The sequence below is a fragment of the Sceloporus undulatus genome, chromosome 2 (genome assembly GCF_019175285.1).
Source record: "Sceloporus undulatus isolate JIND9_A2432 ecotype Alabama chromosome 2, SceUnd_v1.1, whole genome shotgun sequence".
In the NCBI taxonomy this organism is placed as follows: domain Eukaryota; kingdom Metazoa; phylum Chordata; class Lepidosauria; order Squamata; family Phrynosomatidae; genus Sceloporus; species Sceloporus undulatus.
The window spans coordinates 121,747,728-121,770,588 of NC_056523.1; the positions used below are offsets into that span (position 1 = coordinate 121,747,728).

At 38.6% G+C, this 22,861-nt stretch overlaps 1 protein-coding gene across 4 annotated transcripts in view; it reads left to right on the plus strand.

Moving 5' to 3' along the window:
• The window catches only part of GABRB2 (gamma-aminobutyric acid type A receptor subunit beta2), a 148,886-nt gene that overhangs the window by 56,387 nt on the left and 69,638 nt on the right, over positions 1 to 22,861 (plus strand). For all 4 annotated transcript variants that reach the window (XM_042452244.1, XM_042452245.1, XM_042452246.1 and 1 more), the window contains exon 5: positions 4,166 to 4,386. In XM_042452244.1, coding sequence (XP_042308178.1) covers positions 4,166 to 4,386 — 221 coding nt within the window. The remainder of the gene's footprint in view (positions 1 to 4,165; positions 4,387 to 22,861) is intronic.

The following is a 22,861-nucleotide window of genomic DNA, read 5'->3' on the forward strand; positions in this document are numbered from 1 at the left end:
GCCCACCTCTCCCCAGAGGATCAGGGCAGGGTACAATAACACAATTTTTTTTTATTCACGGATTCAAGCATCCACAGCTTGAAAATATCTTTAAAAAGTATAAATTCCACATAGCAAACCTTGATTTTGCCATTTATATAAGGGACACCATTTTGCTATGCCATTGTATTTAATGGTACTTGAGCATCCACGGATTTTATTATCCATGGGGGATCCTGGAACCAAACCCCAGCAGATAACAAGAGCCCACTATACAACAGCATAAAAATCAATTATTAAAATTGCAATGAAATTACAATAAAATTTAATCCCCATTGCAATGAGGCTGTTTAAGGGAGAGTCAAGGCATAGTTGTGGAACAGTGGAGAGGGCCCATGTATTAGTCTGGGAACGCCCACCGGAAGAAATTCGTCTTGATGGCTTTTTTAAAGGCCTCAAAAGATGTTATGTGATCGATCTCCTCCAGTAGGTCATTCCAAAGTTTAGGAGCGGCCGGTGAGAAGTTCCTCTGGGAAACCACAGCAAGTCTGGTCTTCTTTGGCTGTAGTAAATTTGTCCCAGAGGACCTGAGTGTGTGGGGTGGATTGTATGGAAGGAGACATTCCTTTAAGTAAGCTGGACCTAAGCCATGTAGAGCTTTAAAGGTGATTACCAACACCTTATACTGTGCCCGGAAACTAATTGGCAGCCCGTGTAAAGATTTCAGAACTGGAGTTATATGGTTGCCTCTTGATTTTCTGGTGACCAACCTCACTGCCATGTGTTGGATGAACTGAAGTTTCCGAGTTAGGTACAAGGATAGCCCCATGTAGAGCTCATTGCAGAAGTCCAAATGAGAGGTTACCAGAGCGTGTTCTACTGTTTCTAGGTTCCCCAGTGCCAGGTAGGGTCATAATTGGTGTATCGTCCAAAGCTGATAACAAGCGCTCCTGGCCATCACATCTATCTGAGCTGTCAACTGAAGGGACAAGTCCAGGAGCACTCCCAAACTACGAACACAGTCCTTTAGGGGAAGTGTGACCTCGTCTAGGACTGGGGAACATATCATACCTGGTTTTGGGGTTCCTATAGCAAATACAGTGGACCCTTGTTATACGATCCCCCGAAGATAACAAAATCCGTGTATACTCAAGTCTCATTAAATATAATGACATAGCAAAATGGTGTCCCTTATACAAAATGGAAAATCAAGGTATGATATTTGAAATTTATATATATTTTTAACATTTTCAAACCGTGCATGCTTGAATCCTTGTATAAGAAATCCGTGTATAAGAAGGGCCGACTGTACCTCCGTCTTATCTGGATTCAACTTTAGTCAGTTTTCCCTCATCCAGACCATTACCGCCTTAATACATTCAACGAGAGGAGAGATGCCATCCTTAGTCACTGCTGCAGTCTGAGATACAGAGAAATGTATTTGGGTGTCATCAGCGTACTGATAACACCCCAGCCTATGTCTCCAGATGATCTCGCCCAGTGGCTTCATGTAAATTTTAAACAACATTGGAGACAGAATCGCTCCTTGAGGGACACCCGATTTGAGTTTACTCTTGGTCGAATAACTGTCCCCAAGTATCACCACCTGAAACCTTCCCGAGAGGTAGGATCTGAACCACTGCAACGCAGTGCCCCCAATACCTGACTATCAGGCATTCCAGAAAGATACCATGGTCAATGGTATCGAAGACCGCTGAGAGGTCCAAGAGCACTAACAGGGTCATACTTTCCCTGTCCACACCCAGATGGAGATCATAGATTAAGGCGACCATGGCAGTCTCAACTCCAAATCTTATCCTAAACCTGGGTTGAAATGGATCTAGAAAATCAGCTTCTTCCAAGACCACTTGGAGCTGATTAGGGACTGCTCTCTCAATTACCTTGCTCAAAAATGGTAAGAGTGAAACTGTCCTGTAATTATTTTTGTCCAGGGGGTCAAGGGAAGGTGTTTCCAGAAGCGGTTTGACCATCACTTCTTTCAAACAGGATGGTAAATAGCCTTCCCTGAAGGATGCATTTATTATATAACATATAAGCATGTTGATTATTCCTCCACCCTGGGTGGCCAGCCATGATGGGCAAGGATCGAGAGATGCAGAAGCTGGGGAATAGAACAACAACCAGATAAAAATGAGATAATGTGAATGAACTTATTGTAACATATATTTTTCAGTCATCAATACCCCACCCAACCATGTATTTCCATACACACACACACACACACACACACACACACATACTTACATACATTCTGCACTGATTTCTGGAAGCTTAATATTAAAGTGAAGTACTCATCTTTCTTGTACCTGTTTTTTTTTTTTAAGTCTGGTTACTAATGCCAACATTATATTACTGGGCATATGCTGAATATGCTTGGTACTCAGATAATAGCATGCTAAGTGCCAAATATGATATAAAACAAGTACTTAAAGTTGCTTAGGAATGGGTAACTTGTCTTATTACAAATGGTGGCCTTATTCTTGGGTCTGTGTACATACCTAAGTATAGTGTACTAGCAACAAGTTGTACTAGTTCTTGCATGCAAGAATGAAGAATTTCAGCAGTCTTTTCTGTATTGGGTGATGTTTCAAGAGTTTTTGTACACTTAAAAATATTTTATGTATTGGGAATATTTTAAAATGAAAATTTAGTTTCTGACTGGTTTTGGAGAAATTTTCACAAAGAGCACCTAAAGTGTCACAAGACTTAACAGTATTTTTCAACAAGATGGCTGGATGTTTCAGCACAACTTTTCTTAATGATGACAAGACTTATGAATAGTCTTTATATCTCTGCTGAAGATACCAGTTAGGTGATTATTCAATTTTTTATTTAACAGAAAAAAATACTTGTGCCTTTTCTGCAAAGGAAGCATGGATTTTAAGCAGCTGATTATATATATTTGGGTCTGGGATCGTACTTAAAATATTTCAAGTCTTGATACTATACTTCTTTGGTGTACTGTTTTATATAAACCTCATTTACTGAGATTTAAGCATAATTCGTAATAGCTAATTATCTTCTTATAACAAAATAGTAGGTTTTTTTCAGAATAACTGGCTTCTTTCGAAAAATGACCAATTACTCTTAATTAACATCTGGTATCATAATGTAGTATGAAACCCTGGAGAGGAAAGGAAGGTAAAGATTGATGGCAGTGTAATTCGTGACATGTTTTACCCCTGGCAGAACATAGGCTATTTGTATTTGAAGGAGCAAATATGTGAAATTGGTAGTTATAGCATGTGTGCATAAATGTATGTTCTGGACTATTCCCATGTTAGCAACCTGGTATGGAATTCTCTCCCAAGGTAAGTTAGACTTAGACCCATCCATACTGACTTAGATGGACAGTGAATATATATACTTTTCCTGGGCTTTTGACGAACTGAGAAAGATGTTCTGAATTGATGCCTCATTTTGACAACAACAACAAAAAAAAACCTTTCTGCACTGCTTTTTGTTTGTGAAAATCTGCATTCTCAGTGGTAGACTGTTTCTTTCATAATGCAAAGTGAAATTGTATATTTAGTCCAAATGAATGTGACAGTTTGCTAAATAAATTATGTTTGACCAAGAAAGTATTCAACTCTTCTCCAAACAAGTGATGAGTCACAAACAGTATTTTAGAATTTATTCAAAATTATTCAAAATCCGATAGTATTTTTGAGATGCAAACATTTGGGGGATGTTTCAAATAGGTTTCAGTAAATAATTTCATTTGAATGTTTTTGTTTATTGAAAGTTATTAAAGGATTATATTCTTTGTGTATGGAAAAAGGGAAGCACAATTACATTCAAATTAGCATTTTCAACTGTTAATTAAGTAAAGCAAATCATACTAAATATGACATTATTAAAGACTCAGAAATACATATTCCACTGTTACTCAATCTTAGGCGATATTCAGTATTTCAAAACTTTCCTCTGTATTATAGAACAGAACAAAATTTAAGAGATTGTTGTGTCATATTGCTCAGTGGATTCTTTTAACTCAAATATTTAGAAGACAGGTATGTTTAAATTGCAGTGCAGTGGGTATTAGACAGATACAGGTAGTTGCACAGAGATAGAAATTGGTTTGCTTTGCATATCTCAAGTAGCATAAGGAATGGAAAAACTTATTTCAACCTATTTTTTCCTCTCTCTTTTTTTATCATTTCAGGATTATACCTTGACAATGTACTTCCAGCAAGCATGGAGGGATAAGAGGCTTTCATATAATGTAATACCTTTAAATCTTACACTGGACAATAGAGTAGCAGATCAGCTTTGGGTGCCTGATACCTACTTCCTGAATGATAAGAAATCATTTGTACATGGTGTCACTGTGAAGAACAGGATGATTCGTTTACATCCAGATGGGACAGTTCTCTATGGTCTCAGGTCAGCACCAAAAATGTTAAGCAACATATGTATAAACATAAGATTTGCCCCCTTTTCATAGCTGTTTCTTTTCCATGTGGTTTGGATTCATTTTTCTTTTGTAATGCTTTAAAATGATGAGCTTTTTACAGACAAAAACATCAGAGGAAGAAAGGCGAGGAGGTTTCTGCTTCCGTGTTTGGTGGGGTTAATGTGTGATAGACTAGTTTAATGATGTTTATATTTGTTGTTGCTGTTGTTGTTGTGTATCTTCAAGTTGTATCACAGGGCATTCTTGGCCAGGTTGGTTCAGCAGGGTTTGCCTTTGTCTTCCTCTAAGACTGAGAGAGTGTGACTTGCCCAGGATCACCCGGGGGGGTGTCTCTATGGCGAACAGGAATTCAAACCCTGTTTTCCAGAATCTTAGTCCAATGCGCAAACCACTACACTATGCCGGCTCTCCATTTATTTTTACTTGAAATTCAGTCAGACTATTTAATGCAGATGTTCTTATGAGATTAGTGCACTGGCTTTAAAGCATCTTATCCCTGATGGGATAAAGGCGCATTTAATTTTCAAAACAGGTGTTATCACATTCAGCTGTGGCTGGGTGAATGCAACCTGTATACAGCCTGGATGCCAGCCGGGCTTATCCTGTGGCTTTTCAAAAATGGGATTTTATATGGGTTGCATTTGCCCGGCCACAGCTGAATGTGATAACACCCATTTTGAAAATTATATGCACCTTTATTGCATTGGGGATAAGGTGCTTTAAAGCCAATACACTAATCTCCTTAGAAACATCATGTGATTACACATAATATGTCTACCTAACCATAGAGTAAAATGTTCTTTCTTAGCATCTTGATTTTTTAACTGCACTGTGGCATCCCTCTCCCATTATCCTAATAATGTTTAACATCCATTTAACACATTAGATGCTACTTTTCCCTCTTTCTTAATTTTGTCCTTGTCATATTGCCAATGAGTTTGTCAAACACTTGCTGTCAAACCAAATCAAACTATATTCGCAGTAACTGAGCTATGATAGATATTCTGCAACTGTAGCAGAATACTTCAGAAAGTGTAAGCATTTGTTTACTCTAAGGAAACATAAAGGTTTCCATGGCAAATACTGTCTTGAAAGCTCATTTTTAGCTTCCCTGTTGCATAGCAGTAATACGGAGGACAGAGATAGGAAAGGGAGTGTTTAACCTTTGCCAACCTCCTTGCAACTTCCTTGTTTTCCCTCCTAGAGACACATCTGGAACAGCATAGAGTTCAAAGGTTGTGGAACAATTAAGGAAATCTCCCACCACCCATTGACTGTTTATCTCCTAAGAATCTTTCACCATCAGTTTACAGTGGAGAGGCATCAGTCTGGATTACCAGGCATGTTTTTGCCATAGAATCCTTAGTTCAGTCATAAAATAACTTAATGTTAATTTCTCAAGTTTAACTACCTAGCTATAGAACCTTTTCCCCGAGTGAAAAGAAGAGAAAGATGTTCATTTCTATATGAGATCAATCATTGAAGAAACGCAAGCTCGTTCTTGTTTCCATGGTGTTGTGACATGTTCTAAATGATGATTCATTTAGAACATTCATTTGGCCTCCATGAACTTCAGTGGATTTTAGGAAGCTGAAATTGTGTGGGCAGCAACCTGTGCTTTGTCTTAAGAGAAGAAGAAAATCAGGCATTTATTTTATAACCCATCATTTTTAAGGCAGCAGGGGGTAAATTTTTGTAAATCAAGGAGTGGAGATGTCTAATATGAAAGAACAGTGAAATCACCCAATTGATTGCTGCTCTCCATTGTCATTATGGATTTAGTATTGGAAAGAAAATAATAAGGCATAGCTTCTAAGTGTAAATGCAGGTGCTCTCTGGTTCTATTGAATGTAGTAAGGCTGGTAACTAAAAATCAGCTTAGAATCCCTCTGTGATGTAAGCAAACACTGTGTTTCCTAAAATAAAAAGACTAGCCCAATGATTCCCAAACATTGGTCCTCTAGGTTTTTGGACTTCAACTTCCAGAAGGCCCACTCATCTTGGCCAACAGTCAGGAATTCTGAGAGCTGAAGTCAAAAAACCTTGACACCAAAGTTAGGGAATTGCTGGTCTAGCCTTTAAAATAGTGCAATTATGGTGGGACACAGGGCCTTGTTTTCAGTATGGCAGTGCCTGAGGCATGAATTTATTTATTTACTTATTTATTTCTGAGTAGGAATATAGGTATATATGTATAGAAAACTTGTATTGGTAGTTTGTATAAAAATTATTTTGTGGTATTCATAACAAAAACAGTTATATATATGGATAAATATATGTACTATATATATATATATATATATATATATATATACACATATACATATATATTAACATGTTATTTGGTTTATGTATGTGTGTGTGTGAGAGAGAGAGAAGTTATGAAATGGTGACTTGAAACCATCCTGATTTCCATCTAACCAGTTTACCTCCCCCCATTCCTTCAGTTTAATTATGCCTAATCTTAAAGGCACCATATCTTGTCTGATTTTGGAAGATAAGCAGGGTCAATAGTAGTAGTACTTGGATGGGAGACTGCCAATTAATTTCAGATGCTGTAGGCTCTATTTCAAGGGAAAGAACTGACAAAACCACCTTAGACTATTTTTGTCTAAAGAATTCTCTGACATTCTGGATTGTAATAAATTGACAGGTGACTTGAAGATAGAAATTATACATGTATACACACACATGCGTGTGTGCGCACACATACACACATGAGTTAATTAGTTACTTAATTTTACAAATAACTCAGGTCATAAAGGAGATTAATACATATATATTTCAAAAATAAATAATTTTTATCCCATTACTACATAATTAACATTTACTAGTCCATTATTTCATTTCATATAAAACTGAAATTTATATTATTATTTTTTTCCTCATTGACTGTGATCATTGCATTGCACTCGGCTGGTATGAGCAGCTGATCAGATAATGACACTTGAGTTCTCTGGTCCTTATTGGTTTGATGAGCAGATCGATCTGGACCATAGAATCATGGACTTCCTTATCTGGGAAGTGATAGGAATGTGCTGATGACTCCATTCTTCCATTCATCCCTCCTCACACAGTGGCCTTAAATATGTTATCTTCCTTATCATTGCTAAAACAGCTGCAGAAGCAGAGATGGGAGATTTTCAGACTCTTCTCTGCAGAGGCTTCTGAAAAGAAATTGTTTGGATTTCTGTAATGCGCTCTACATGGGGCAACCCTTGTACCATACTCGGAAGCTTCAATTGGTTCAGAACATGGCAGCGAGACTGGTTACTGGCACTTCCAGGACCAGCCACATAACACCAATCCTTAAAGACCTGCATTGGCTGCCTATTCGCTTCCGGGCGCAATACAAGGTATTGGTTATTACCTATAAAGCCCTACATGGCTTGGGCCCAGGGTACTTGGAGGACCGCCTCTCTCCATACAATCCGCCCCGCACACTCAGATCAGCTGGGAAGCAACTGTTATGAGTTCCGGAGGCAAGATATTCCACCACTACACAGAGGGCCTTCTCTATCTCAGCCCCCAACCTCTGGAACTCGCTCCCTGATGAACTCCGCTTGGCCACCTCTCTGGACCTATTTAAAAAGGGGCTTAAAACATATTTCTTCCAGCAGGCATACCCCTGATATTCCGAAGTAACCCCTTCTCTCTCCTCATTGCAATTTTGTGCTAGTTGGACAATTTGTTGTATTGTAGTTTTTAGACTGATGTTTTTATAAGTGGAGATTATGGTTGTTTTTAATTGTATTAATTGCTATTGTCATTGACTGTATTGCAATTGCTACTGATTGCATTTGCTGTTGGCTGTTGTAATCCGCCTTGATCCCTGGAAAGGCGGGCTAAAAATAAAGTTGTTATTATTATTATTATTATTATTATTAGGTACCAGAAAGAGACAGACTATGGACAGCACTAAGCAAAAGGGAAGCATAGGATCTCACTCTAATTTGCTAACTCTCATTCTCATTTTCTCTCATGCTCTCTTTCTTAACTTATCAGGCAGCAACATGAATCCGCTGGGTTCAGTAGCTTTCAGCAAGCATCACATCTCTGGGCTGACTCTGCTTAGCAGAGTTGCCAATTACTCTCGAAGGAAATTCCCTGATTGGCTTCCCCGAATGCCCCCAAATTTCCCGGAATGGTTTTGGGAATTCTGGTTCAGGGGGTCAAGGCACTATGGGAAGGCTAAAGGGGGCGGGACTTCCAGGATGGGAGGTATGTCGGGAGCTTTTCTGGGGGGCAGGAAGGTATTTTTGGCCGGGTTTTTTGGGCAGGAAGATTGAATTTCCCTGAAGGCTGAATTTCCCAGAATCTTCCTGGAAATTTAGGAATCCCAGAAATTTCCGGGAAAAATTCTGGAAATTGGCAACACTGCTGCTTAGTGTCCAAGATCAGACAGGTTATTTGGGCACTCTTTATCACCCTTTTAAAACTACTTTTACAAATCAAGCGATGTGAGGGGATCATCTAAATCTGATCTCTCACCACCACCCCTGCCACCGCCTTTCCAACGGGTTTCCTCAATAAATAGTGCTTTCAACCATTCCTGAGGTTTCCATTTTTCCAGCCATTATTTTTTCTTATATAAGGTAGTCACACTTTGCTGCTGAATGTCAATGGCAAGCCACATTTTAGCAGTTTTTCATGCTACTAAATTTCACTGGTGCCTTTCTTTCAACTTACTTTGTATTGGGAGCTGGGGGAGGGGAGTTCAGGATCTGTAAAAATGGGTCTTGGCAGACATACAGTTCATGGGCCATGCTTTCTCCACATATTCTTTAATGGTAAGATTTGAATTAGACTACTGGATTGTGTCCACAATCACTCGAATAGAGAAAGAAAGCTGGAGAAGTCCCTTGAGAGACTTTTCCTTAGTAGGAAGTCCAGCTAAAATTTTCATTCAGAATCTGAAGTCCTGCTGCATGGGTAGAACTGAGAAAGGGCTTCTCCATACCTGGCTTTGTGACCAGTCAACTGAAGCCTATTTGCAACACGATATCTTTGCAAATTGTCTTCTGGTATTAATCTCAGCATGTCCTAAGAGGTAAGCAGTGCGGGTGGAGGTGGCATAGCCTCATAGCAATGCCGTCAGTTTTCTGTATGTTTATTTTTTCTTTGATTTTCATCAGCAATTTCCCCCCCTAGAATTTTACAACATGTAAAATTCCTTAGTATTTTACAGAATGTTCTTGCAAGTGGAGCATAATATATAGTAGTATTGGGACACCAGCTCCTTGGACTTTGCTGGAATGTGCCATCTGTATGAACAGATGGGAAATACATTACAGGGCCAGAGGGAGATTTCAAAAATCAGACCAAAAGGGGAGAAAACTACATGCAGACCAAAAATTAAAATAAAATAAAAACTATGGCAGAAGAGATTCTGGATACTGAAATGACCTGAGTGATATGATCAAGACAGTGGCACCTAAAAACTGCTGTCTCTGAAGCAAAATATGTATTGGGAGCTGGGTTTGTAATAGACTCAGCATCATGGCCTTCCATGGTTCCGATTTTGACTTTTCTTTGGTTTGAGAAAATAAAATGTTTTTTGTCACTCTTTTTTCCAGATGAAATCTGATTTTAATTTTTGGTCTGCATGTAGTTTTCTCACCCTTTGGTCTGATATTTGAAATCTTTGATGTGTGGAGTAATAATCTTTAGCATTTATATAGACTATTTTTCCCTATCGTCCCAAAGCACCTGATGTCCTTTAATTTAATATTTTTTTAATCAGTGCTTGTTTTAATATATTAAAGTTGCGAGACAGTGGTTTACTTGAAACTACCAATCTGTTTCAAGCTGAGATGAGAATTGAATCAGGTACCTTCTTGTATGTGAAAACCAGGATCAAAGTATGATTATTTTTCTTTAAAATTTGAAAATAGGGACAATTTATTTCTGTCTCAGTGCCATTGTCTCCCCATTTTAGAGGGGCAAACAGAAATTACACTATACCTGTACTCATTAAACCCATGTTTTCTTGACTCATTGGTACATAATAAGATATATGCTGTTTTGATTAAGGTCTAGCTTTATAGGATTTTTAAAAATTCTATATTGGCCACTGAAAAACTGATTAAATTGTAAACAAACTTTGCTCTCATATATACTCACTCCTTTTCTGCTTTTTTCAAAGTATGTTCGTGACAGGAAAGCCAATGGGAATTGTGGGCAAGCAGTCAATATGATTTGGGACATTTAAGGGAAAAGAATTGTTCCTTTGGGAACCAGGTCTTTGGGAGTCCAGATGGCATCAACTGTCAGCTCTTCTAGCTCTGATGCAAACGTTTCCCATCTCTCTCTCCCACTACCTGCAACTACTGTAGTGTGAGTTATAGTTCGGTGGGGGTGGGGGTGGAAGAAACCCACAATAAATAACAATATGCTTTCCTTAGTGCCATTTGTTTGCAAGCACAGACACGTGAAACCATTTTTTATGAACCTTTTACCAGGTTTACAGAATTGCTGGCTTCTGACTGGCCATCATCAAATTTTTGATGGAATCATTACATTTTCATTAACCTGATAGCCCTTATTAAGCTAATTATTCTTTGTTGCCTTTTATACATATTGTATCAGAAAACAAAGTCACTCTCTGTATTAACAAATTCAGATAGTATTTTTTTTTTAAAATCTCACATGAGCCAAAATTTAGGAAGCATGAGTAAACATGTTCTGTGGCTCATCTGTGTTTTATTAGAGAATCTGGAGCAGTATCAAATTTAATCATGGAAAAAAAAATTAAGGACAACCTGAGAAGTAAGTCCTTTATTTTAACAACAAGGAAATTCACTTCGTTCAATCACCAGTCTATGATCGAGCATTTTAGAACCCAGAGTTTTTTGGATGACATGTAGCAGACCATATTATTGTTGCCTAAAATTAAGTAAAACCAGTTGTCATCCATCCCCATGAACCTTGGATAGAATGTCCCGACAAGACAGGGAGAAACCATTTGTCAGGATTTCTGCAACCACTTATTATTTATTTATTCTTTTAAAAACATTTGTGTATCATCTCCCAGCCCACAAGGGCTGCTGAAGCAATGAACAAATAAAAACCAACTAAAGATAAAAACATTTTTAAACACATAGAATCATGGGTGGGTTATAAACTGCCATAAAGTACACGCTCCGCACGTACTAGGGTTAGGAAGGGCCGTATTAGGGTTAGGAAGGTTCTTACCTTCCTGACGGCCCTTCCTCCCAGTACGTGCGGAGTGCAGACTTTATGGCGGCGCCCATCCACATGGGCGCCACCATTTCGACGTCTTGGATGCTGTGCATCCAGACGTGTCACAGCGGAAGTGACGCTGCGAGGGCGCGCTCCGCCCCTCGCGGCACCACTTCCACATTCCGAAAAGGAATGCCATTTCGGCGCTCCTTTTTCACTGCGCAGGGAAGCCTTGCGGTCTGGCCGCTGGGGCTTCCCTACGCAGCGAATGGCGGCGGCGGGAAAACAGCCCCTTGAGGGGCGTTTGTAACCCGCCATAGAGTTGGAAGAGACCACAAGGGCCATCCAGTCCAGCCCCCTGCCATGCAGGAACTCTCAATCAAAGCATCCCCAACAGATGGCCATCCAGCCTCGCCTTGAAGACCTCCAAAGAAAGAGACTCCATTACATTTTGAGGGAGTGTGTTCCACTGTCGAACAGCCCTTACTGTCAGGAAGTTCCTCCTAATGTTGAGGTGGAATTTCCTTTCCTGTTGTTCCAGGTCCTGTTCTCTGGAGCAGCAGAAAACAAGCTTGCTCCCTCCTCAATATGATATCCCTTCAAATATTTAAACAGGACTATCATATCACCTTTTAACCTTCTCTTCTCCAAGCTAAACATCCCCAGCTCCCTAAGTCATTTCTCATAGGGCATGGTTTCCAGTCCCTTCACCATTTTAGTCGCCCTCCTTTGGACATGCTCCAGTTTCTCGATGTCCTTTTTGAATCATGGTGCACAGAACTGGACACAATATTCCAGGTGGGGCCTGACCAAAGCAGAATATAGTGGCATGATTACTTCTCTTGATCTAGACACTATACTTTTATTGATGCAGCCTAAAATTGCATTGGCCTTTTTAACTGCCACATCGCACTGTTGACTCATGTTCAACATGGACTCCTAGATCCCTTTCACGTGTAGTCTTGTTAAGCCAGATGTCCCCCATCCTATATCTGTGCATTTCATTTTTCCACCCTAAGTGCAGTACCTTACATTTCTTACAGAGGTGGTACTTCACACAGGGGATACATAAAAGAGATCATGGAACCAGTGGAGATCCTACATAGTGGGATAAGGTTGGACAAGTAAAGCCTTACTTCACATTTGATGGTAGCATTGGTTTACATATAGGTCCACCTAACAGCAATTACCATCAGGAAGATTGTTAAGTTTTGTTTTGTTCTGTTTTGTTTTTTGCAATGTTTACTTTGAATCTCTTCTCTTGTGAGAGAAGAATGAGTATATTGCATGTGGTTGATCATTCAGGTAGAGTGTTATACAATGATTGAGCTCACAATTTCTTGACTAGATAATACTTATTTATATACTCTTAGAACTACTCCTTTGGAATGTAAGGATCTTTACTATAAAGGCAATAAGAGCCTAAATACCCTAAAGATACCAGATCCTGTCTGATCTTGTAATCTAAGCAGGGTCAGCACTGATTAGTACTTGGATGGGAGACTGACAACAAATCTCAGGTGCTATCAGCTATATTTCAGAGGAAGGTACTGGTAAAGACACCTCTGAGTATTATTTGCCAAAGAAAATCCTGTGAAATTTATGGGGTTGCTGTAAATCAACAAGTGACTTGAAGACACATACACACAAGGATCATCGTATCAAAATATCATGGCAATTTACAGACACCAAAAATTTAAAAATACCACAAAATAAAAAATATAATTAAACCAGACATGTTCTATTGACAGGCACTATTTTCAGACATTTGCCCACCCAAAGTGGGTTCTGTGATTCTACTTTTAAACCTGAACTATTGTTAAAAACACTTTAAATATTTGACTACTGTACCTGAAAGCAGACCCAGAGGTTTCAAAGGCACTGCAGGTCAGTTGAGGAATATGTGTGTGTGTGAATCAGGGATTAATAGTGCAGTCCTATGTCTGTCTCATCAGAAGTAAGTCCCATTTAGTTAACTAGAATTCACTTTTGACTAGATATATTGAAGAATCCATGAAATGATTTTAAAAAATGGGGAGGAAGGGTTTCCCGACACCATTTCTCTTCACATTACTGGATGAAGTTAGTGAATTTTTAATTAAATCGCTATTTCTCCCCAACCATATTTAAAACACAAATTTAGGTTAAAACTTTAAAAACAAGAAAAGCACTGTAATACTGTACTTAAAATATGGAACAGTTTTATTTCCCTGGCTTTTACAGCTCATATTATGTATGTTTTATTTATTGAAAGAAATGGCACTCCTAGTGCCAGTTGGTCGCTACATTTCAGCCAGCTTTTACTGTGATATCTCACTGTCATGGTGATTGAAAAGGTTGAGTCAGGGGACAGTATTCTGTAAATGCAGCCAGTTGGTGAAATTAGCTAGAGAGAGAATAAAAATGGCAGATAGAAAGCATGGGCAAATTCGGTTGCTCAAAGAAAGGGCTGCATACTATGCGCAGAATGTGTTTGAGTGTACGGGGATGAACCTCTTTGTTGTTCCGTGAATGATTCTAGGATGCTAGAGGCGAGGGGACAATTCCCTGACATTTCAGAAGAACATTAAGCTTTCACACACATGCGCTTCCCTGACGTTTTACCAGTGCTTACCCCACAGTAAACACTAGTGTGAAAATCTTCATAGTCACAAAGTATGCCAGAATGTCAGAAGTTTTCCTTCTTCTTTAATATAAACATTTTCCCATTTTAATGCTTAATTTCTAAATAAAAAGCTAAAATTATTTCAAGATGCATATTATTTACATTAAATCTTTCTTTTTGTGTATTTTTTTTTCTACTGAGAGAGAGAGATTTCATCTGTCTCATCTTAATGTATTTTGCCTTTTCACCCCATTTAATTTCCTCGAAGCTTCATCTGTTCATCTGATTTCAATACTATCTAAATGTGGGATCTGAAGAGATTTCTCTTGGTGGTAAGAAAGATGAGGAAAATAAAATAACAAAGAATCTTCGATCATTTAAAATGAACAGATTTATTGGAGTATATGCTTTCATGGACTACTGTCCATTTTATCAGATGTGTGTAGTACTATCTTGACATACAGATTGTGCACATGTAACTCTTTTGCCAGGGAGTATTGTAAATGGTGGGGTCAGAGCAAAATGAAATCAAGTATGGCTCAGTTAGATAAATTAACTTTGTTAAGAAAGGACAGCTGGTCTCAAGAGTGGGAAACGAACTGGAAAAAATTATATGTATTTGCAGAAAAAAATAAATGTATAATAATAAGTGGTGAAGAGGGATATATGTTAGGAATGTAACACATATGAGTATATGAGGAAACTGTAAAGAAAGAAATGTCTTAAATATAAGTGCGAATATTTGATAATACTTGAGGAATATATTTCCGTTGGGGAAAAGAGAATGATAATAATAACTAGGATATAATGGTCAATTCAAAAGAAATGAAATTATTGATTTAAAACAAGGTCACTTTAATGGCAGAGCTTGTTGGGAAATTCTCCTGATGTATAGATTTGTAAAGCAGAGGGGGGGAGGGTGAGGGAGGGTACTTCAGGGGAATAAAAAAGAAAAGATCAGGATGAAGATATTGGAAACTGTGAGAATCATGTATATATATATGAACTTGTAAATATGTGTTTTCTTGATCAAATAAAAGAAATTAAAAAAAAAAAGAAATCAAGTGTGTACAAACAGTGCAACAGATCAACAAAGCTATGCCTCAAGAAAGAAAGATAGCAGACAAGGTATTGAATTTTCTGGCTCCAATTTTGAAATGGAGTTATGCTGTAACTTCACCACAGTGAAGTTGCAGTGTACACAGCTCTAGCTTCAAAAGCGAGCACTATACACTGTGATGTTAATAAACTTCACGGAGCAGTGGGGCAAAGTAATACAAAGTAACATCGAAAGACTATTAAATCAGTGGTGATGAAGCGTTAAGGAATAATGTATGCAAATATTTTCCACAACAAGTTGCTGTTGTTACAAGAGGAACGTTAAAAAGGTTGTTATGAAAATAGTTTAATGAAGTCTTGGATGACATATTTAAAGATGCTATTTGAGGTTTTAGTGTAACACAAATGTACAGTGATTTATTATGTGAATGGTAGGTCTGGGGTTTCTGGAATGGTAGTTATTGCTCTTTGTTTTTCTGAGTATTGGTGCCTTGCATTACCATGTCGCCCAGAATACCTTAGTTGTTCACCTACAATTTACCTGGGATTAATTTAGCATCCATGACAGGTTTTTAATTTTAGTCTGATGAACATTGTGATATTGTCACAAATGTACAACAATTTGATTATTCTGATGGGAGGGTAGCTACTTTTTTCTTTTAGTGCTAAATTTCACCTCTCCCATAACCTCTTCCCATTTCTTAAACACGTCACCTATTTGTATTTTCAAAGAAAAGAAAAGATTAAAATTGGTTAACTAGGAATGCATAGTTATTGAATTCTGGAAGTTGTGAATGAGTCTTGTTGAGCATTGCTCAAGAGCTTCTGGGAACTGAAGCCCAAAAAGAACCCCTGCCACTTTTTCAGCAATATGCTTATTTTAATATTGTTTGGGCATTGCTTTCTTTTGGATCTTCCTTGGCATTCCAGATTGAGAGGATTGCCATGACCATTGTATAGGGTAAGATATTTCCACACAAGTTCCACACAATTGTTCCTTCTCAGTCTGCTGAATATTCCCCTCCCTTGAAGGGCAGAACTGTGTGTGCCATGTTAATCCAAGGCATTTTTAAAATAAGAGTTGTGTGTCCAAATGGGCACCCAGTTCTAGTTTTTGGACAACTAGTGGAAACAAATGGGTGGCACATACAATTTAAGCAGAGTCAAAAATGTTTATTCAGATTAGAAACTGCACTAACTAATGCTAGGCTATAATATATATAAATGTATTTGGAACTCTGTATTTACCCCCTTTTTATTTGAACAGAAATCACGTTCCCCTTAATTTGAATGTCAGGGTTGTATGTAATAGAGAAGCTACCATTCACAAACTATTTTGAATGAGAAAATAGACATCCGTTAACAATTTCATCAAAAATTCCTTGTCCTCCTGCACCCTAAATTAGCTTGTTTCACTCAGGGATGAAGGAAGATACCATCCCATCGTCAGTGTTTAAATAAGATTCAACTGCCAGTTTAGTGTGCTTCTGCACATTAAAGAAGGGAGTGTGTGTGTGTGTGTGTATGTATTTCCTTTGCTTCAGGTGACAATATGTCTTGGACCAGCCTTGAACATTGAACCATACTCCTGACTATTCCTGAGACTTCACTGTCTGTGAAAGCTTGTAAGAAAGGTTGCTTTCTGTGCCTGTTCCCTTCCTCCTGACCGCCTCCACAACCACTTTCTTATAAATAGAATGAAACATTCTGGAGTGAAAGGGAAATGGCAACTCCTGGCAGCTCTTCAGAACAACCAAGCAACCAGGCTCCCACCTATTGGGAAGTAATAGGGAGGGTGTGCTGTAGATCTCTATTTAATGAGCCCATCCAATCATTGAGTCCTCCTTCTCCATAATTCTAGAACTAAGGAAAGAAGAAGCATGCACCAGTCACTCTCCATTTATCAGCTGACTCCCACCCTAGTTATGTTCTCTGCTTTTGACATAAGGCCATCACCTCCTACACCACACATTTAATGACTGCAAGTTTCATATCACCCTCATAACTACGGCTGCAGTTGTTATTAAAACCAGTCAAGTGGTAGACTGTATTCTTAAATCCATTATGTGCCTGTTTTTAAGCTTTGCTTTCTGTTGTGACCAAATACTCTGCTTCATTTCATGCTGCTCTGTGAGTTCCTCCTACACAGAATTAAGAATGTGTTTCTGAAGCTGCTTAGAGTAATGGTGTAATGAACTTTTAGTTCAGTATCTTGTCTTAAGGATTTGTCACCACAAGTGTCATTTTCATGTCTGGTGAGGTAATGGTTTTAGCTTAGCTCTAATAATGAAGTAACAATCTAGATCCTGGTTATGCCACATTCATGCCATATTTAGTGTGTGGAAAAATCACAGAAGGTGTATCAAAAATGTACAATGTACAAATCTCCCCTCGCCTGTGTGTGCTTGGAGCAATAAAAAATGTCAGTTGAGTTCAGTGGCAAATGCTTCCTATTTTTTTTTCTTTAACATAAAAGTCAGCATCAATTAAACTTTTAAAGAAGCACCAATCATAAGTTAAATAGAATAGAACCCTAGATCATCTGGAAGAGACCACAAGGGCCATCCAGTCCAACACTCTGCCATGCAGGAAGACACCATCAAAGCACTCTTGTCAGATGACCATTCATCCTCTGTTTACAAACTTCAAAAGGAGGAAACTCCACTACACTCCGAAGCTGTATATTCCACTGTTGAACAGCTCTTACCATCAGGAAGTTCTTACTGATGTTTATATATAATCTCTTTTCCTGTAGTTTGAATCCATTGTTCCATGTCCTATTCTCTGGAGGAGCAGGAAACAAGCTTGATTCATCTTCAGTATTACAGCCTCTGAAATATTTAAACATGACTATCATGTCACATCTTAACTTTCTCTTCCCCACGCTAAACATACCCAGCTGCACAAGCTGTTCCTCCTAGGGCATGGTTTCTAGGCCTTTCACCATTCTGGATATGCTCCAGCTTTTAATATAATGTGGTACCATTTAATGTAATATTTTAAATGACTTGGGCCCTGTTTACATGGGCCTTTTAGTACATCCTGACGACGTACTAGGGTTGCCCGGGAGCATAGTTTTTAGACACTCTCTAACCCTAGTACGGCACCAGGACGTCAAAATGGCGGCACCCTGTACATACGGGTGCCGCCATTTTGACGTGATGGACGCCTAGCGTCTGCACGTCCCAGTGTGCTTGTGATGTCGCAAGTGCGCCATTGGCGCATTGCAGCATCACAAGCGCACCATGTAAAGAACCCTTCTTTTAAGGGTTCTTTTTGCTCCGCAGGGAAGCCCCGCGGTCTGGAGGCTGCGGCTTCCCTGCGGAGCAAACTAGGGTGGCGGGAGACCGCCCGCTTTGGGCGGTCTGTATCCCAACATGGACACCTCATGTCCAAGCACAAATATTACAACTACATTTAGAAGGGTCAGTTGGTCCCTCAAACATGCCTTCATATGTTCTTTGACTCAAAGTAAAATACCGGATTAAAAAGAGAAACATTGCTTTTTCACTGAAAAGTATAGGGAAAAAACATTTCTGCAGTAAACAGCAGCAGAAATTTTCAATTCCTTTTCCAGATTGTTTGGAAATATATAATCAAAATGAACTAAAGACATCATGAAATAAAAAACGTGTTGTTTTTACTGGGAGCATTAGAACAAAGTTCAGAATTTATTGTCCTTGCCTACCTAATAGATCTGTGAGTTGTTCTGCTTTGCTTAGTGTGCAACAATAACTGAGCAACAACAGTGTAAATGTAGCCCATTTTCATTCTCTTCCCTTCATGTGTTAAGGAAAAGTTTTGATATGGATTTGAGGGCTTTACATTCCCCTTTCCCCCCTCCACCATGGTAGAAGTCAGTGGAATGTAGTTGACGGAATATTTAATGGACTGGAGAGATGAACTGAAACCTCAGCACTGATGTGAAGCTTCCTGAATGGCCTTAGGCAAATCACTGTTTCTAACAGGAAGTTGGGCACCTACATCTAGTTCATTACAAAAGCCATTTTCTTATGGGCTCAGATAGCATGTACCCAGAACAAGTTGGAAAGCAGCAGAAAGACCAGTAGATGGCCATCAGTCAAACCAGAATTACAGAGAAATAACATTTGTGGCTTGGCTTTATACATTGTTGCCATTCCACAAACAAGATTGAATCATTTGGAATCCCAAATTCTAAGAAGAAATTCTGATGTGGGATTTTGTGAACAGCAAAATTTAGAATATGTAAAGTCTCTCAAATAAATCCCTGCCTTCATTTCAGTGTGCAAAGAGGAGGGAGCCATTTCCACAAGAGACAAGAAAACAAATTACAGTGGTACCCCGGGATACGAATTACCCAGCTTACGAATTTTTCGGGATACGAAAAAATCCCATAGGGATTTATTGTTTCGGCTTACGAAGGTTTTTTCGGGTTACGAAAAAACCTCGGCGCTATTTTCAATGGAAAGGCCGCCACCGGAGGGCAGCAGAGAGCTATTTTTTCCATTAGCGCCTATGGCAATTCAGGTTACGAAGGTTTTTCGGGTTACGAAATTAGCCGCGGAACGAATTAATTTCGTAACCCGAGGTACCACTGTATCTTGAATTTTACAACAGGTAGCAAATTAAAAGAAAAGGGGAAAATACTGTTGATAAAACTTATAAGTATTTTTCTTTAAAGCTGATCTCTCTATGCAGGAGAGAAATTAATCACAAGGCAGTTTTGTCCTCAGATTTCCATATGTTATAACTAGGGCTGCTTCCAGCCTTTCCAACTGTCACAAAACAGGTCTGCTTCCAAGAAGCAGAAGTGAACACTGGGCAGAGCTACAACTGCACAGCTTTGGTTACTATTTCTGACATGAATGTCACCAGTGCTTAGTTGCAGTGCATGGAAGGCGCCTGATAAAGATTCTAATAAAAGTATGCAGTCAACTGCAGAAAATAATTTTATACTGAAGGATGATTAGTGGAGTTGGTAATTAGCAACCTGAACCTGTTCTCTGATGTACATGACCTGTTTTCTCTTAAGCTAAGTGTGAGTATGGTGTATGGCCATGTGGAGAAAAATCACAAACTTTGTGTATGTGTGTGTGTGTGTATCAGAAAGAGAGAGAGTTTAAGTCATTGAGGCAGAAGGAATTAGTGGACATACTAACAGTTTTTCCACTTGCTTAGAGATGTGGGAAAGGAACAGCAATCTTTGTCAGGAGAATGCAATTGTTATTAGAAATTTCCATTTAAAAAAAGTTGCTCTAGTTAAGGGAGGAGGAGGAGGAGGAGGCAGCAACAACACCACAATCAGCACCAAAACCACCATCCCCATCCCCATCCCTGGAAGAAGTGGAAAATCAACTCAGTTCAGTTATAATTCTCTCTAGAGTTGTTTGCCTATGGTACTCCAACCTCATCCTGGGTTTCATGCAATAGTTGCTCACTTTCATCATCTCACCCTTTCCCTGATAATACTAAAAACAGCTATTAGTTATTGACAATGCTGCATTTTTCCAAGAGACTGTAGAATGGGTGAGATGTCATACTCCTCCAAGATGCTACATGAAAGCCTGTATTCAGTGGCACAAATCCAGTTGTCAGTCCCAAATAGAGTAGACTGATTGAGTCAACAAAATTTGCTAAGCCAACACAACAGATCCACTTTACTGGATTTAGGTTAATGTACCCCTTCATTCTTGGTCCCAGTTTGCAACAGATACTGGATCTAGGATGAATGTTTTCTTGGCATTAAGTTCAATTGGGAGAAGTAGGACATTTTCATGCAATGTGGGGAGGGTATCCTTGACAAGGTCTTTCTTTTTCCACTCACTTAAGAGGCACTGCTTCCACTTGACTTTTTCCTCCACCCTAAGTGGGAGAGCTAGTTCCTCCACCCAGTTCTGGCTGGTATGGCTCAGAAGAGACAGGGTTAGAGTTAGGGTTAGTTACAACTACAGCTATTCTGCCTAGGTGGATCAGGAAGTGCTTTCAGGGTTGTATCTTTTGCTGTTCCAGAGAGACCAAGACGCATTCCACCAAGAATATGACCACTGCCATGGCAAAAATAAATAAATACTTTAAAAAAATAGCAACATTGTGTTTTGTAGTAACCTTTGCTTTCTTAAAGTGTTACAGTAAATTTTTCTAGAATTCTCATAGGAAATCTGATAGGCGTTTACACATTAACTATATATTTAATGGTTTGTGAATCTCAGAACATACAGTACTTTGTTAGCAGATGATATAAACAATTTGTATATTGATGCGGGATGTTCTATTGCAAAGTGGCATATGCATTTTTAATACAATTAAATGGGTTCGAAATTTTGCTAAGTGTCAAAATTCTACTAAGGACCACAACTTACTAAGCATCATTATTTTACCTTTAGTTTGAAACATATGAGCAGAACACAGTTCATAGAATCTCACTACTGTATTTCTTCGCCTTGTTATAGCTCAAGGCTGTTCCTTCCTCAGATTTAGCAGTAAAAGCATTTTGATAGTACAGATGTTCCCACCATTGTTTAAGAGGTTTGCTAATACATGTTAAAAATAGCCACAAATAAAATCTATGCAGAAGGTGTCATATGTAAATTGCCTACAGAATGTTTGTGTAGATATATGTCTGGAGAGTGTGTTTATTTTACAAAACATTTTTCAACAACAAAGAGTTCAAATATATTTCAATATCCTGTTAAACACAGACTTTTAAAAAAATTCCTTAGTTTGTTTCACAGCCAAATATTTGGAAACTTGTGTGCTTATTTTGTTAAATACATGGAACACACCCGGGAAACTTGCACAAAAGTAATGATCAATTTATAGTCATTGTCAACACAACCAATTACAAAAAAATATGTATTCAGCTACAGAAATCAATATCATCTATTTTCTGCAAAGGAATATTGTCCAGATGATGACAGTGATGATAAAATTAATTTTAGTCCTTGGATACCTGTAGTCCTAGTTTTCACAGTCAGTAAATGAGGCGGTTAACGTGCTTATGAAATGTGCCATTTCAGCCTGTAGGTCTGATGCACACACATAAAAGCAAAGAAAGCAGAAGGCCATGGAGAAGCCTTAGCTGCAGTTTTTCTCTGAACACAGACTTTTCTACAAGGGGGGAATTTTTCTTAGGAAGAAGTATTTTATCTTTTGAATTCATTACATTCTAAAGAACACAGCTGAATCTGTCAGCTAAATGCAAAGAAGGCCCCAGTCTTGCTCATTTTACAAGTTATATTTGTCTACATGAACACCTAATAAGATGTGATTGAGTGGCCAGTACTGGCAAAAGATTTTTGCATAGTTTTACAGAGACATTCAGCAATTTTAATTTTTTCCCCTCTAAATGGAAGAAATATTTATTAAGATTTAGAAGTTATGTAAACTTACTAAGAGTCCACATAAAATTGTTAGTTAATTTTATATGTAATAGACATACACACTTTACACATTCTTAAGCCAAAAGTCTCCTGATGAAGCATACAAATATCAAAGGGAGGGCCCAAACAGACAGGCCAAAATAAAGCTGCTTTGGGTCATTTTGGAGGTATGCTGTTTAAATGACACACAGCCAGAAGCTGCACCAAAGCCGTGCTGCAGTCCTTAGGACTGGAGCA